Below are 13,333 nucleotides of genomic sequence, written 5' to 3' on the forward strand. Positions count from 1 at the left end.
TTGCGTTTTAAGATAGTTCCAAGGCCTGAACAGGTAACGGACAGTCTTTTAAATACAGCTTAAACACTTTCGAGCCCGTGTTATACGTCTTGAATGGACTGCGTCCGTCACTAGAATTTATTTCCATGGCTCTAAGAACGTCATCTGTTCCCGAAGCTGAAGGAAGTACAAGTCCAGTTTATACAAGCAGGAGACGAATCACAGGTACTGACATGCCTCTCAGTAAAGTTTCAAATTCCAAAGCCCATCAGCTTATACATCATATCTATTAACATCCTTCTAACGCGACAGCAGCAGGTAAGTCAATATCAACAACCCATGGAAATTGTGTCCCATCCTTCGCCCCTTGAATAGCCGCGTTAACAAACAAAGTAATCTTTCCCACCTCAATCGGCTGCTCATCCCCGGCACAATGACTTGTCCTCCTGTAACCCCTCCTCCGCAAATCTTCCAGCCGGCTCTCCTTCTCTCGAACCACATCCTCCGTATCCCATTTCCACGGAAGAATACTCCCAAGATTTTCCACCAAAACAGACCCCTCGTTGTTGATGTCACTAAAGTGACTTGGCTTCTTACTGGGTACTTCACGCCATGCCACAAATTTGGCCCCCCAACCATTGTGAGCATGCCCAAAGCAGTGCATCTTTGGGCGCGCTCTGGCAACAGCAGCAAAGAGATGTTCGCATCCGAGTCTCTGCTTGGACGCTGCACGGTCGAGGATCCCATTCGGTGGGCCGTGTGTGAGGACAATGTCGACATCACTCGGTATGTTGAATTCGTGGTTTCTCTCCTCATTTGTACTGAAACCCCAGTCGTCTGCTTCGAGTGATGGCGTGAATGGGCTGGCGTAGACCGTCAATTTCGCTCCGTTTCGGAGGGCAAAACTGTGGATGCCCTTTCCTAGAAAGACGACATCTTCCGAGTTGAACAAGCGTCTGGCCTCTCCGACATCTTCATATTCGGTTTTGTTGAGATCTGTATCCGAGCCAGGTAAAGCTGCTGAAATTCTGCCACTTTTTTCTCAAAAGCCGTTTTGTCGAGTGTAAAATCGTGATTTCCCGCGATGATCAGTTTCAGAGGGGCATCGATGTGGCGGAGGAGGTCCAGAGATGTTTGGAACTCGTGGATTTTGGAATCCTCGGTCAAGTCGCCACAGTGAATTGCTACGTCGACTGGTACATTGGGGATCGCCAGCCCCTTCTCGGCGTGTGAATCCGAAAGAATAAAAAAGCTGGTTTTGATGGCGTTTTTCTGCATTTTGGTTGTAAGGTGGTGGATTTTGTAGGGAATCGTGGAAATTGTGGTAAGTCGTGATGATTTTGTAAACCTACGGGCGCTACGCTAGACAGTCAACAAAGAGAACACAGAAGGTGGAAAGAGCCAGCCAGGAGATTATCTCATCAAACCTTAATCAAGCCTTTAATTCTTAGAGTTAGACTTCTTAAATTGCCATATCGACCGGTACACGAGGGATTGCCAACCCCTTGGTGTGTGTATGAGAGAGAATAAAGGAGCTGGTCTTGATAGTGTGCTGCATCTTGACTGTATTATACCTAGGTAGAGGGAAAAGGAAGAATCATTGATGTAAAGAAGAGAAAAGAGAGAGGATCATAAACGAATGTGAAGAAGAGACAAGAGAGTGGGTGATAAACGAATTGATCTCTGAATTATATACTTGATTGAAAGCGATTTACTTTTTTTTTTTTTTTAAAAAAAAAAAGAAAAAAAAAAGAAATATAAAAAAAGAATCATCCGAGATTCTAGTAGCCACACCGCCCACAGGCGGTGCTGAAATTTGAAGCTTTGTGACCAAACGTAATCCACAAGCAAACAAGAAACGTCGCGACCAAACGCATACATATACTGCAAGCAAGCGGTGGTTACCACGAGCAAGGAGCGCCATCGCTTCCCTTATGAAGATCCTCCAAGGCAGCCAGGGTGCTTTCCAGGACAGAAATCTCTGTCAAGCTATATAAAAACTTGGCTCTCAGTTGCTAAGCTTTACACAGAACCATGTGCTTAGATCGCGTGGCGTTCGCCCTCCTTCAAGCTTTGAGCTCTATGCCTCTCCAGGCCAGCAGTCTCATCCAACTCTACAGGCTCACCCATGGTAATCTCGCTCTTGGGTGAGTTAATAAGGGGTGAAGGCATAGGCTTCGATACCTCTTTGCCTTCCCAGTGCCTAGCCTCCCTCGCCAAAGGGCGCCACCAATCCCCTTCCCGAGCATGCCACTGCCCGCTGCATAGCTCCCACAGTCTACTCGTGGCTCTCTTGTACGCGAATCTTTCGTCTTCACCGGTGAAACCCCCGGTTTTGGTAAAGTCAATCTTGCTCTCCTGTTCCTTGCCAAAATCCGAGTCCTGATCCGGATCATATTTGGCATTTCTGGAGTCGGCATAAGTAGAGATGTTGGGCCGGAAGGGGGACATTTGATCTTGGAAAACCTCTGCGATGGTCTCGGAATCGGTAGCATCATCGACAACCTCAACTTGGGCCGGAGCGGTCCCAATTCCGCCCGTTGTTCTACCCGACGCCCTCATCTCCGGGAAGAACAAGTCATCAGGGCCGACCTCAGCACGAACAATGAGCTTGCAGCGTGACTCGTACAGGGCGTCCAAAAAGGTGATGAACCTTCTGGCCTCGTTCTTCATGGAAAAATCCAAAACAGGAATGTTGTCAATGATGAACGTGTGGTAGTTGGACGCCAGACTGATGTAATCTGCGGGACCTAGAGATCTCACGAGTTCATCAAAGCTCCAGCACGCCACTCCGTGTCGCTGTCTGGGAGCAGTTACCTTCCTCCCATATACTATTTGAGAGTATGGCTCCCAATCCGCAGTGTCTGAGTAAATGGTTTGCCATGTTTCCTGATTTTGAGATGGTAGGAAATACATCGCTGGTGCCCGTGCCGAAGAGTTGCTTTCGACCTCTTCATGGCCATGCTCAGCAGTACTGACGGCTGTTCTTGCTGACCAACTCTCGGCATGCAAAGTACCAGATGGCTCCACAACAGGGAGAGTAGCACTGCCATGGCTTTCCCTTCTCCGCCAGTCCCGCGTGCCCTCCATGTGCCAGAAGTCACATCGAGCCTTCAGAACTTCCAGAAAGCTGGCAAAATCACTCGTCTTCCCAAACAGCTCACCATACTGACTCTTCCCATACCCTAGTACCCTTTCCACAAGTCCACCGGTGGTTGGTGGCGAGTAGTAACCACCTGTGGCTTTCTCAAGCTCCTCGGGCATTCTGTTGGACGAAGCAATGAGAACACCACCCAACTGGAAAAAGGCAATGAAAAGATTGTTCATGATCTTGCTGGCGGCTCGATCAGGGAGCTGAAACTCATCAAGGAAGAGAATGGGAGACTGCTCAACCATTTCCTTTGCTATCCACAGCAGCGAGTACTCTGCGCCGTGTGTTGAAAAGACCTTGGAGTGCGACTTTCGGAATTCTTCCAGCCGTGAAAAGGCGTGAAGCATGAATGTGTTATAATGCCACCTCTTCTTCCCTTGTGTAGGAAGACCCTCGGCCAAGAGATCGAGCAACATCGATTTGCCTGTGCCCACCTCGCCCGACAGAAAAAGCCCTTTGGGAGAGTTTACATGGAGAGCGGCTTGCTGGTCAGTGAGTGTTCTTGCCAGGGCAAGACTGTCTTTGCTGTCATCTCGCTGAAAAAGTTTGGAAAAGAGAGGATTCCGACGAATGGGATGGGTGGGAGACGCTATATCGTCTCCTCCATGTGCACTCGTGGTGACAGGATCAATGGCTCTGGCAATCTGGCCCAGCCTGCTTCGATACTCGTGGGTGGGTTTGTAGTCTTTGAGTCTTGTGTATATCTTTTGGAGGTGGTGTGCGAGACGGTACTGTGCCGCATCAGGGCTGTAAGCACCTGTAGCTATCAGGGACGTGTACTTGACAAAGGGGTCAGTGATGGTGATGGATGTGGCCGCTCGGTTCATGGCTGCTGATTCTCAATCTCTCCATTGCCAGGAAACATATCGAAATGGAGAGATATTGGCCAGATTGCTATCTTGGTTATTCCACGCCGACAAGGTTGGATAGTGAGTGTGTCGTTGGTGGTGGGTGGTCGTTGCGACGGAATAATACCGCGACGGAGCCCCAATCCGCGATGATGTCACTCACTGTCCGTGGTCCCCTTAAAGTCCAGAATTTGCTGACTGCAACGGTGGACTAACCCATTGCGAGGCCTTTCCTCCTGATGGCGAGAAAATGGAATGAGAAGAGGGAGCTATGGCCAAAAAAGAAAACAATGAGGTGAAAGGTAAAGAGGGATCACAACTACCAAGTGTGAAGGAAGTGAAAAGGTAGTGGTCGAGAGGAAAGTTCCCAAAGCCTTTTCTGAAAACATGGGGATTGTTAGCGAGAGACTTCGATATCAAACGATGGCCTTCGGTTATACCGCCATGCCATACCTTTGCATTGGATACAAAGCATCAAAATAACTGGCTACAAAGCTCTAAAAATTCCCCTTCAAAGACATACAGCTTTGTTTAAGGGTTCACAAAGGCCTTGTTAGACCTTGGCTGCGCTCACTACATCCTGAAATCACCTGGAGATGCTGCTCTCCCAACGTCTCGATTTAACACTATTTTTGCGGTGGAGATCATAGTCTTGGCCGTGCTCCCCAATCGGGTGCTAGCGCGAAGAAAGCACTGGCAGCTTGGTCTTCACGATTTGCGGCTCGGAGCCAATCAGGTATCAATACTTTTTCGACCAAAGTCAACACAGGCCAATCGCTGAAGGCTTCGTCACTCGTGCCTGTGGAAAGGTCAAACCGAAAAGAAGTGTCACCCTTCAATTCCATCCTCTTCCGCCGTCTCCAGAACCCGACAGCAGCCTCTGCATTCACCTTTTATCAGCGATTTCGAGCATCCTACCCATTCCACCAGAGACATGCTGAGATAGAGCATCGACTACCCGATTTCCACGAACCCCAGTGACGCCTCTCTCAATCGGCGGTCCCGTCGCCAGGTCGCGCATCATCAGCACCTGAAGAAAAAAAAACATCACCACATCAAGTCGCGACCGCGAACTCGATGTTTGCGCCCACTCTCCAAGAAGGCGGGCCCGCGAAGGGAACCCGCAGCAGTCGCCGTCGTCAGCGACCTTTGAGCGGCGAGAATTCAGCACAACAACCCAAAGCGAAACGGCAAAGACTGCCATTGTCGGAAACGACTTTTGCGAATCCCGATGCCGCTGCCACTGCCGCGCCCGAGACCTTTGAGGTGAAGTCGGACCAGCTCGACCTGCTTGGCACGAAGAGCGACGGCATTGAGAATGTCGGCGTGCCGCGACGGGAGCTCAGTGTCCGTTTCAAGAAGCCAAAGGCCGGCGAGAGACCAAACAAGGGCGATGGGAGTGTTGTTCTGGTATGTCTCGCATGCGCCGTGAATGATCTCGATGTATGCTGACTAGTTACTCTTTACAGACACAGAACAATGCGTACACAGTGAGCAAGCTGCCAGCGTTGCCGGATAGGCTCCGCGCCGACGCGCAGAGTAAGACCTACCTGCCTGTACCCTTGGGCGAGGGAACTCCGCGTGGACTTGTGATGCTAACTCCTCTAAAAGACCGACAGCAGGGTGCCATCTTTTCTTCAAGCGGCTATGCCCTGACCCTCACCCATACGCACGCCTTCGTCTGGCCATATGCATCGACCGTCTCATCTCCCGAAACATTCGTCTTCACACTCCCCTATCCCTCGAAGCACGTCAACGACCCTCTACCGCTCGGCTCCCTAGTGCCACCATCCGCCGCCTCCGATGAACCGGGTCTGGTGGTTGTCATGCCCGTCAGCGGCAAAATCGCCTACTGGGAATCTATTGCGAGCGCCGCTACTCTCGACTTCATCCGCCAGCAACGGAACGGGGTCGAGGACAGCATCCCGGGGATGTTCTCCGGAGAGCATGTCCTTCAGATTGTAAACGCGGAAACTTCTGCCTTCGTCCTTGTTCTGAGCAGTGGTCGCCTTGCCTACATGAGCGTCAGGGATACCCACGGCCGACCTGGAATCTCCGTCCAATTCCTCCGCGACGGCTTGTCCAACAATCTGGCGGGCTTCCTTGGCAACATCCGCAACGCCTTTTCTGGCTCCTCATCTCGGACCGACATTGTAGCCGCACGGGCAACACATGGGTCGAACGTCGGAGAGCGCATCATTGCCGCCGCTTCCACCAAAGGGAGATTATGCTTTTGGAAGATCCATCGTGGCGGTCAGCACGAGTTGCTTATCGACTTTCCTCTGCGAGATGCCTTGAGCGAAGCAGTCCGCGCAACCGACAAGAAAGCTCAGGATTTCACACCGGATTCTTTTGAGGTATTGGACTTTACCTTTGTCCCACGAGGCGTTGAAGACAAATACATTAGTGCCAGTCGACTCAACAAGTATGACCTTGAACAAGGGATCGACACGGTACAGCATGGATTGTTGCTGGTATCACACTCGGACAGGCGCCAGTCTCGATATGCCATTGTGGAGGTGACGATCGAGGAGGGTGACTATCGACTTGGTATTGTTCGCCCGATAAATTCATACACCACCCCCGTCAGACCTGTTGCTGCCGAGAAACCCCGACTCCACCTACCACGTCCAGCACTTGTTGCTTTCGTCGTATTTGACCGGGCCGTAGTTGTTGCCTCCATGGGTTTGCTCCCCGAGTCTCCTGACGTGCAGCTGCTGGACGACGCTCATGTCTTACCGCCAACGTTTGAGGACGTGATCGACTTTCGAGATGAGGATTCATTACAGGTGGTTGGCTCCGGCAGCGAAGAGCCCAGCAGCAATGATCCGGGTCAAGATGGGCAGCGTATCCACCGATTCAGAACCAAAAATCCGGCCGTCGTGCTCTTGTTGCAAGGTGTTGGGACTGTCAGGGTTGCCGTGACGGATGTGGACCGATTCACTACTAACCAGCCACCACAAATCACAGCAAAGAGCAAGCTCGAGCAGGCCGTCTTCTTTGGGGTCAAGGGGGACAACCCGCTCGTCTTTCGGGGCAAGAGGCAGCTTCCTTTCTCCGCGCAGGATATTGGAACAGCCGCTATCCTGCTCAGCAGCGAGATCCTGGGCTCCAAGACACCTTTCATTTCCAACATCTCAGCCTCCCTCGAAAACAACCTTCGGCTACGGATCAGCTATCTGGATGGCCTAATCTCCTACGTTGGCGAGCTCGCGATTGAGCTGGATGCCCAAACCCGCTGGAAGTTGCTCTACAACGCCGAAAAACTGGCGGTTGCAACATATGTGTGGCAGAAGCATGAGGACTTCCTCGCACAGCGACCACAAGGAGAGAGAACAGTGGTCACGGAAATCGTTGCCTGGATTCATGAAAGCCAAAAAACGGACCTCAACATGGCGGTCGGAGAGGTTGATCCTGTCCGGCATTGGTTTATTCATGACGTCTGGAGATTCGACATCTTCCTTGCTTGGACTTATCAGGTCATCAAGTACATCTACACAAAGGGAGTTGTCAACTCTGATGATGAAATCACCCGACTGGCATGGGAAGCCGCTACTGTCGAGAACGGAGCGCTTGCCGAGGCCCGGAAGTTCCGTCTCTCCAGGGCTAATGACTATGGAGTGAGCGGCACTGAGGTCCCGGGCGGCACCGGATTCCCAGAGCCCTGGTCTGCTACTCATCTCATTATTCACAACCACAAGCGACTTGTTGAGTTCTGTTTCAAGTGGCTCGACTCCCATCAACCAGCACAAGAGAGCAACCCCGCCAACAAAATGCTCCTCGAGTCAACCCGAGGTCTGCTGCCACCTTTGATCAGCCAATACCTGCAATCATTGATCGACCAGGCCTCGTGGGCTACGGAAAGTGAAGTCTCGGAAATTCAGGAGCGCGGAAAACTCTATCTGAAGGCGTACGCGGAGGAGGTTTATGACAAGGTAACCCGTCTGAAGGACTTTGAACTCTGGGAGGAGGCTATCCAGCTTGCCAAAGAGTACAAGGGCTTTGATGCCCTTGCCGAAGTCGTTGTGCAGCAGATTCTGTTGATGGAGCAGAAGGCCGCCAGCGCCGTCCCCCAAAACGCTGAGAACATGCAGTTCCAGGTTGAAGAGAAGAAGAAGCGTATGGGTAGGCTATTTGACGACTATGGAGCGAACTTTGCCTTCCGTGCTTATGAGGTCCTGCTCGAGAACAGTGGAGTCCAGGCCGTTCTCGACTTTCCATACGACAGACATGGCTTTGCTACGCTATTCCTCCGGGCCAAGCCTGAGCTGGCCAAGATTTCATGGATCAACGATGTCCAACGAGAAAACGATATTGACCATGCTGCGGAAACTCTTCTCAATCTGGGTCTGAGCCGCAAGCAGCAGATCTGGAATAAGAAGATTGAGCTCAGCCTGGGCAAGCTGGCCTTTTTGGCTGAGGAAGCTGAACAGTCCACGAATGGAGACCACGTCAGCAGCGCATCCACTGATCTTCTGGCCAAGACCAGCATCAACCTGGAAAAGATTGATCAAGAGCTGGAGATTATCAAGATCCAGGACACTCTCTACAAGACCATCCTGCCCATCATCAAGGAGGGGGTTGACGAGTCGGCGGAGCTGGAGCTTCTTCTCAAGGAGCAAGCCGTGCTGATTCCCAAGAGACAAAAGGCATTCCACCGGATTTTTGAGGACGGCATGTCTCGCTTGCTCAAGCATGAGGCGTTGCATCCTGCCACCTTGATCGACCTGCTCACGCTGGCCGACCTAGGCGAGCAGTACGAGCACGTGATCCCGGACCCGTTCTGTCTGGCCCTCAAGGTTGCTAAGTACGGCCTCAAGGGCGAGGAACGTGCTAAGGCGGTGCGGCTGATCTGGCGTCGCTGTTTTGTTCGCGACGATTGGAAGGCTGTCAACCAGACTAAGAACAAGGGTGACGAGGCGCAGCTGACGTTGTTGGGCAACACGGCTACCTACCATGCCCTCTTTGCTGTTTACGAGCAGAGTAAGTTGTTCATTTGTCAGGGACTGGATCACATGCTAACTGCCCACCACGCAACAACAGGACTCTCAGACGACAAGTTCAGCCCGTTTGTCAAGCCTTCGGAGTGTTTGGGGGTGTACACGGAGGAGGTGGACCGACGGTTTGGGAACCTGGACGAGCAGGCGCAGCAGAAGATATTGGAGAATATGAAGTGGGAGGATGATGAGCTGAGGGGGTATGTTGAGAAGGCGAGGGCGGATGCGTGGTTTCTCACGACGAGCGAGTATGCTGAGAAGACGGTGACGGCGGCGTTTAGCGAGCTGACGGCGGCTGGGAGGTCGAGTGTTAATGGGGATGGTAGGAGCGAGGAGGCGGCGATTCTGAAGAAGTTTGCGGAGAAGGCGGCGGCGGGTAAGGATGGGGGAAAGAATGGGGGTGGGGGCTTGTTTGCGGTTTGAGGGATAGGAGAGGAGAGGATTGTTTGTGGGCTTTTTGTCATGATGATTTTTTTGCTGTTATTGCTGAAGGGAAGGGAGTGAGCGAGAAAGTACCTAGGGAACGAAAATGAATTTGGGCGGCGGGGGGTGGGGGGGATGGACTTTTTCATTTTTTTTTTTTTATGTTGATGTTATTAATGGGATGGGGACACACACACACACAACACACACCAGATGAATGTGACTTCTTTTTTTCTCTCTTCTGTCTGTTTTAGTTCTCATAACTATCATGATGTTGGATTTGGAAGGGATGGTGGTGGTGGTGGTGGTAGTGGGTGGGTGGGTGAGTGATTTAAGGCGATGTGTTTTGGGCCGGGGGGAAGAATGGGAAATACAACAACATTGTTGAGACATAGACAATGACCAAACTGAAAGTGTAGAAGTAATTCGTCATATAGGCTTGCTACTTTTGCTGCTTGGGAGTTTTGACTTTTTTTTTCTCTCGTTCTGATGGAGTGGGGTGAAAAAGGGGGTGAGAAGCAGCGTATGGAGGTAGTTGAGTATGAGAATTTCTTGAGTGACATACAAGCTAGCTAGGTGGCTTGAGAAAAGATGTGTGAATGAAGTGAATAATGTGTTTTGATCCGAGGACTGCTGGGAGATGGGAAAGGAATACTTAATGGGATGGGGGGAGGGTTGCACAACATGGATTGTGAACTTCTTAAAGGAGCAATGATTGCTGTGGAGGGCTGAGAGTTTGAGGGGGGACTGTGTTCCGGTGGCGTTTCGGTGGTGGTCAGAGGAGGTGAGTTTCTTTCAGGTTTTTATTATCTCGAGTCGAGTCCAACACCAGCGGGAAGGGGGCAAACAGGTGCTGGTTATTAGTTGGAGGATGTGAGACAGCCACCCGGGTAGCAAGCGAACTGAAGATGCATGTCATCGGAAGGTGCACCCGTTGACAACCCTCGAGGATGTGTGTGGTCTTTGTCGCGAGAATCAGCGTTGATCAGAGCACATAGGTACCCTGGAAGAAAGATGATAAAGATCACGAGACCATGAAGCTGTGTTCGAGGATATAGATGTATAGGATATCATTGGCCACAGTCTGATGATGCCCCCAAAGTTTGACAAATGTCAAACACATCTGATTCGCCGAATGCAAAGCCTCCGGTTTCTATTTCCGAGGAGAATAACAATTTCCCATCCTTTTCCTCCCCAGCAAGAGACGCGACAACCGCCGCCGCCGAGGCGAGAAAGTTTTCAATGAAATGGTTGGGCTATCCTTAAATTTACAACGGAAAAAAATCACTTTCGGTTGTGGTCGTCGTCGGAAATAAATTCAACACTGGCGAGATTTTGGCGTATTGGCACCAACGGACATGCCGTCGTCCCTGCATTTTTTTTATTTTACTTTACTGCCAGGGACCGAGAGCGAGACAAGCGCTTAGAAAGATGGAATCTAGAACTTTTCGGGCGGTTATATCAAGGAATGCTACGTTGTTAACCGCGCTGGAAAAGGAAGATGGAAAATGTTTGTCTTTTTGTTACCGTACCCCAGGATGCCCAGAGATGCTTGGTGAGTTGGCCTTGCAGGCTGCTGTTGCAGCTGAATGCTGTGGGGAGTTTCCAGGTTGGAGAGAAAAGGCAGGTCTCCGAGACAGGATGTCCAAATGAGGAAGGATGGTATGGATGGGATAGAGTGTTGTGCTGCAGCAGGATCATGATGGTGATGCTTTCGTGGTGGGTTCATCAATGTTCCCCAGCCTCGTCCATCGGGATCGTGTTGCATTTGTGAGCTACACTATTCCTACCTAGAGCCGCCAAGACTTCAACGTTTTTGGCTCAAGGGGGCAGTGAGAAAAGAAAGAAAACCCTGGTGGTGATGGAGCTTGTGATCATCAACTTGTGGTAACAAAAGCTTGGGTTCCCTTCAGCTTGACCCGATGGCCTCACCTTGAGGCTAGGCTGGTGGGCTGCTTGACAGGCGTGTTCATCAGAAGGAAATCAATCAATCAATCAATCAATCAATCATCTCGACATTGGATCTTCAAGGAAGGAAGTGGTGTCTGATCTGACGTCGTTTGGATGATGGCCTCTGGCAATGATGAGATGAAAAGCGGGACGGAAAACAGACCCAGCCTCAGAAAAAAAAATATGCTCCCCAGACTTTTGTTTGAACAAGGGTTACCCTTCAAGCAGCACCAGGGCTGTCCACCGTCACCGCCTCCTCCTCCGTCCCGCAACTGCATCTCGCCTACCCGTTTTACCCTACCGCGTGTTCTCCCGTACCGCACCACCGTCACCGAGACCCGGAGCGAGGACCGAAAGCCTTGTGCCTTTGTGGCAGATGAGAAGCGTATGACGGATGGATGGACCAAGATGGGGAACGGTTTGTCCTACCTTCCTCTTTGCTTGTTTGCATACTGTAGCCAGGAGCAGTAGTGTCATGCGTCTCAGCCCATTGGCCCCCTTTTTTTATGATACCGCCGCTGGACGAGATGCCGTTCCGGGAAAGCTTCTAGCGGTGGAGATTTGGGGGTTGGGAAATGGATCTCAAAGAGGGTCGTTGGCCTCGGCCATGGATTCTTGATCTCTCTCCTCTCCTTTCCTTTCCTTTCCTTTCCTTTCGGCATCAACTGCTGGCCCAAGTCTCTTTATATGACGACGGCGCCTGGATTTCAATGCATTGGCCAGTGGGAAGATTGCAAAGTTGTATCTCTGCTCCACCGTAAATGGAAGCTTGATCGGGAGCGAGTTTTCTTTTCGGGCGTGAACCGTGGGCGGGCACATGGGAAAAAAGCACGGGGCACATCAACCTGGAAATCCTGGTCTGAATGGAAGCGATGGGCAGCTAGTTTCGAGTTTGAGTTGGAGGAGCAGCAGCCTCATGTCCTTGATCAGTATCAAAAGCATGGCGATATCAAGGTAACAAAGTTTGAGAGGCAAAGCTCTGCAGCCATTTGGCACAAGCATCCATTGGATGACAGTTCAGGTCATGTTGAAAGCCCAGAGGTCGTGACTGGACACGAAGAAGACTGGGGCGCTTTGCCTCTGTGGGATTTTGACCGTGCACGGCTAGCCCCCTGTCGCGGCCCTCGACTCCGCTGGCCTGCTGCTGCGCTGCCCTGGCACTGGCCGTCCCCTTCTGTTTCGTTCGTCCTCCTTTAGCTCTCCCTTTGCATTTGCCTTTTCCTCCTTCTCCCATTCCACCTCTCCGCCACACCGCACGACCATCGCCCATCCATCACAAACCTGTGTGCCTGAGCAAGGGCCGCAGACGACAAGTCGTGTTGGGGCCGATTCGGATAATCGCGACACCCAAGTCAATTCGCTTTGTCTGGTGTTTTGGTGCCTGGAAGAAGAAGAGAGAGAGAGAGAGAAAGACGGGAGAGAGACCCGTCGACTTGGTCAAGAAACGGAATCGTCAATTCAATCCGCCCGCCCTCGCGCCCACCGCCACGTCCACTATCTACCCACCCAGCTCGAACACGAACCGCGACCGCTATCCCGACGATCACCGACCGACAGGACAAGACAGAAACCTTACGCCCGCAATTGCTTCGCCTCGCCCGACAGCTGAGAGAGAGGCCCACCGCCTGGCCCAGGGGTTCTTTCCGCTCACTCCATCCACCTTGACGTCTTGTCCAGAGAACATCGGGTGAGTCTCTCCATACGCCACCCCAATTGTTTATCATTCGCACTGCAAGTGCACATTTGTTTCCGCTTCGGCATATTGGTCCAGCCAGTCTTGCCCACTGCCACACGCCAGGCCGCCAACTAGGCTGCCCTGTTCACGATCTGGACCGGCAACGCACACGACGCCAAATCATTTGGCCGATGGACCACAAGCAACTCGCGACTGACATCTAAGTCTGCTATAGATTGACTCCGAGACTGTGCTATACATACAATCACTGTCGCGTTGCTCCTGATCGCTGACGATCAATTCGCCCGAA

General features: G+C 51.6%; 5 protein-coding genes across 5 annotated transcripts; 2 read left to right on the forward strand and 3 right to left on the reverse strand.

Annotated features, from left to right (window-relative positions):
- Nucleotides 1–268: 268 nt before the first annotated feature.
- QC764_402460 (uncharacterized protein) lies at nucleotides 269–1,257 on the reverse strand (the record flags this gene model as incomplete). The annotated part of the gene is made up of 2 exons (XM_062946525.1): nucleotides 269–922; nucleotides 946–1,257. 2 exons carry the CDS (start codon nucleotides 1,255–1,257, stop codon nucleotides 269–271), a joined length of 966 nt encoding a protein of 321 aa, XP_062800164.1.
- Nucleotides 1,258–1,441: 184 nt separating this feature from the next.
- Nucleotides 1,442–1,537, reverse strand: QC764_402470 (uncharacterized protein; the record flags this gene model as incomplete). Its single annotated transcript, XM_062946526.1, has 1 exon — nucleotides 1,442–1,537. One exon carries the CDS (start codon nucleotides 1,535–1,537, stop codon nucleotides 1,442–1,444), a length of 96 nt encoding a protein of 31 aa, XP_062800165.1.
- Nucleotides 1,538–2,019: 482 nt separating this feature from the next.
- Nucleotides 2,020–3,957, reverse strand: QC764_402480 (uncharacterized protein; the record flags this gene model as incomplete). The annotated part of the gene is made up of 1 exon (XM_062946527.1): nucleotides 2,020–3,957. The coding sequence occupies one exon, from the start codon at nucleotides 3,955–3,957 to the stop codon at nucleotides 2,020–2,022; it is 1,938 nt and encodes a 645-aa protein (XP_062800166.1).
- A 602-nt stretch (nucleotides 3,958–4,559) lies between these two features.
- On the forward strand, nucleotides 4,560–9,531 carry QC764_402490 (uncharacterized protein). The gene is made up of 3 exons (XM_062946528.1): nucleotides 4,560–5,388; nucleotides 5,448–8,961; nucleotides 9,022–9,531. The coding sequence occupies exons 1-3, from the start codon at nucleotides 5,056–5,058 to the stop codon at nucleotides 9,396–9,398; spliced, it is 4,224 nt and encodes a 1,407-aa protein (XP_062800167.1). The 5' UTR covers nucleotides 4,560–5,055; the 3' UTR covers nucleotides 9,399–9,531.
- Nucleotides 9,532–12,288: 2,757 nt separating this feature from the next.
- QC764_0063140 (uncharacterized protein) lies at nucleotides 12,289–13,316 on the forward strand (the record flags this gene model as incomplete). The annotated part of the gene is made up of 4 exons (XM_062940541.1): nucleotides 12,289–12,302; nucleotides 12,365–12,529; nucleotides 12,655–13,035; nucleotides 13,259–13,316. The coding sequence occupies 4 exons, from the start codon at nucleotides 12,289–12,291 to the stop codon at nucleotides 13,314–13,316; spliced, it is 618 nt and encodes a 205-aa protein (XP_062800168.1).
- Nucleotides 13,317–13,333: the final 17 nt, after the last annotated feature.

The sequence above is a fragment of the Podospora pseudoanserina genome, chromosome 4 (genome assembly GCF_035222485.1).
Source record: "Podospora pseudoanserina strain CBS 124.78 chromosome 4, whole genome shotgun sequence".
Lineage (NCBI taxonomy): Eukaryota > Fungi > Ascomycota > Sordariomycetes > Sordariales > Podosporaceae > Podospora > Podospora pseudoanserina.

What these genes read in the sequence shown, in the direction of transcription:
- QC764_402490 (XM_062946528.1), top strand. Translation starts at nt 5,056, where the DNA reads ATGTTTGCGCCCACTCTCCAAGAAGGCGGGCCCGCGAAGGGAACCCGC. An exon ending in GCGATGGGAGTGTTGTTCTG is followed by an intron (nt 5,389 to 5,447) that starts GTATGTCTCGCA and finishes TACTCTTTACAG; the next exon opens with ACACAGAACAATGCGTACAC. An exon ending in CTTTGCTGTTTACGAGCAGA is followed by an intron (nt 8,962 to 9,021) that starts GTAAGTTGTTCA and finishes ACGCAACAACAG; the next exon opens with GACTCTCAGACGACAAGTTC.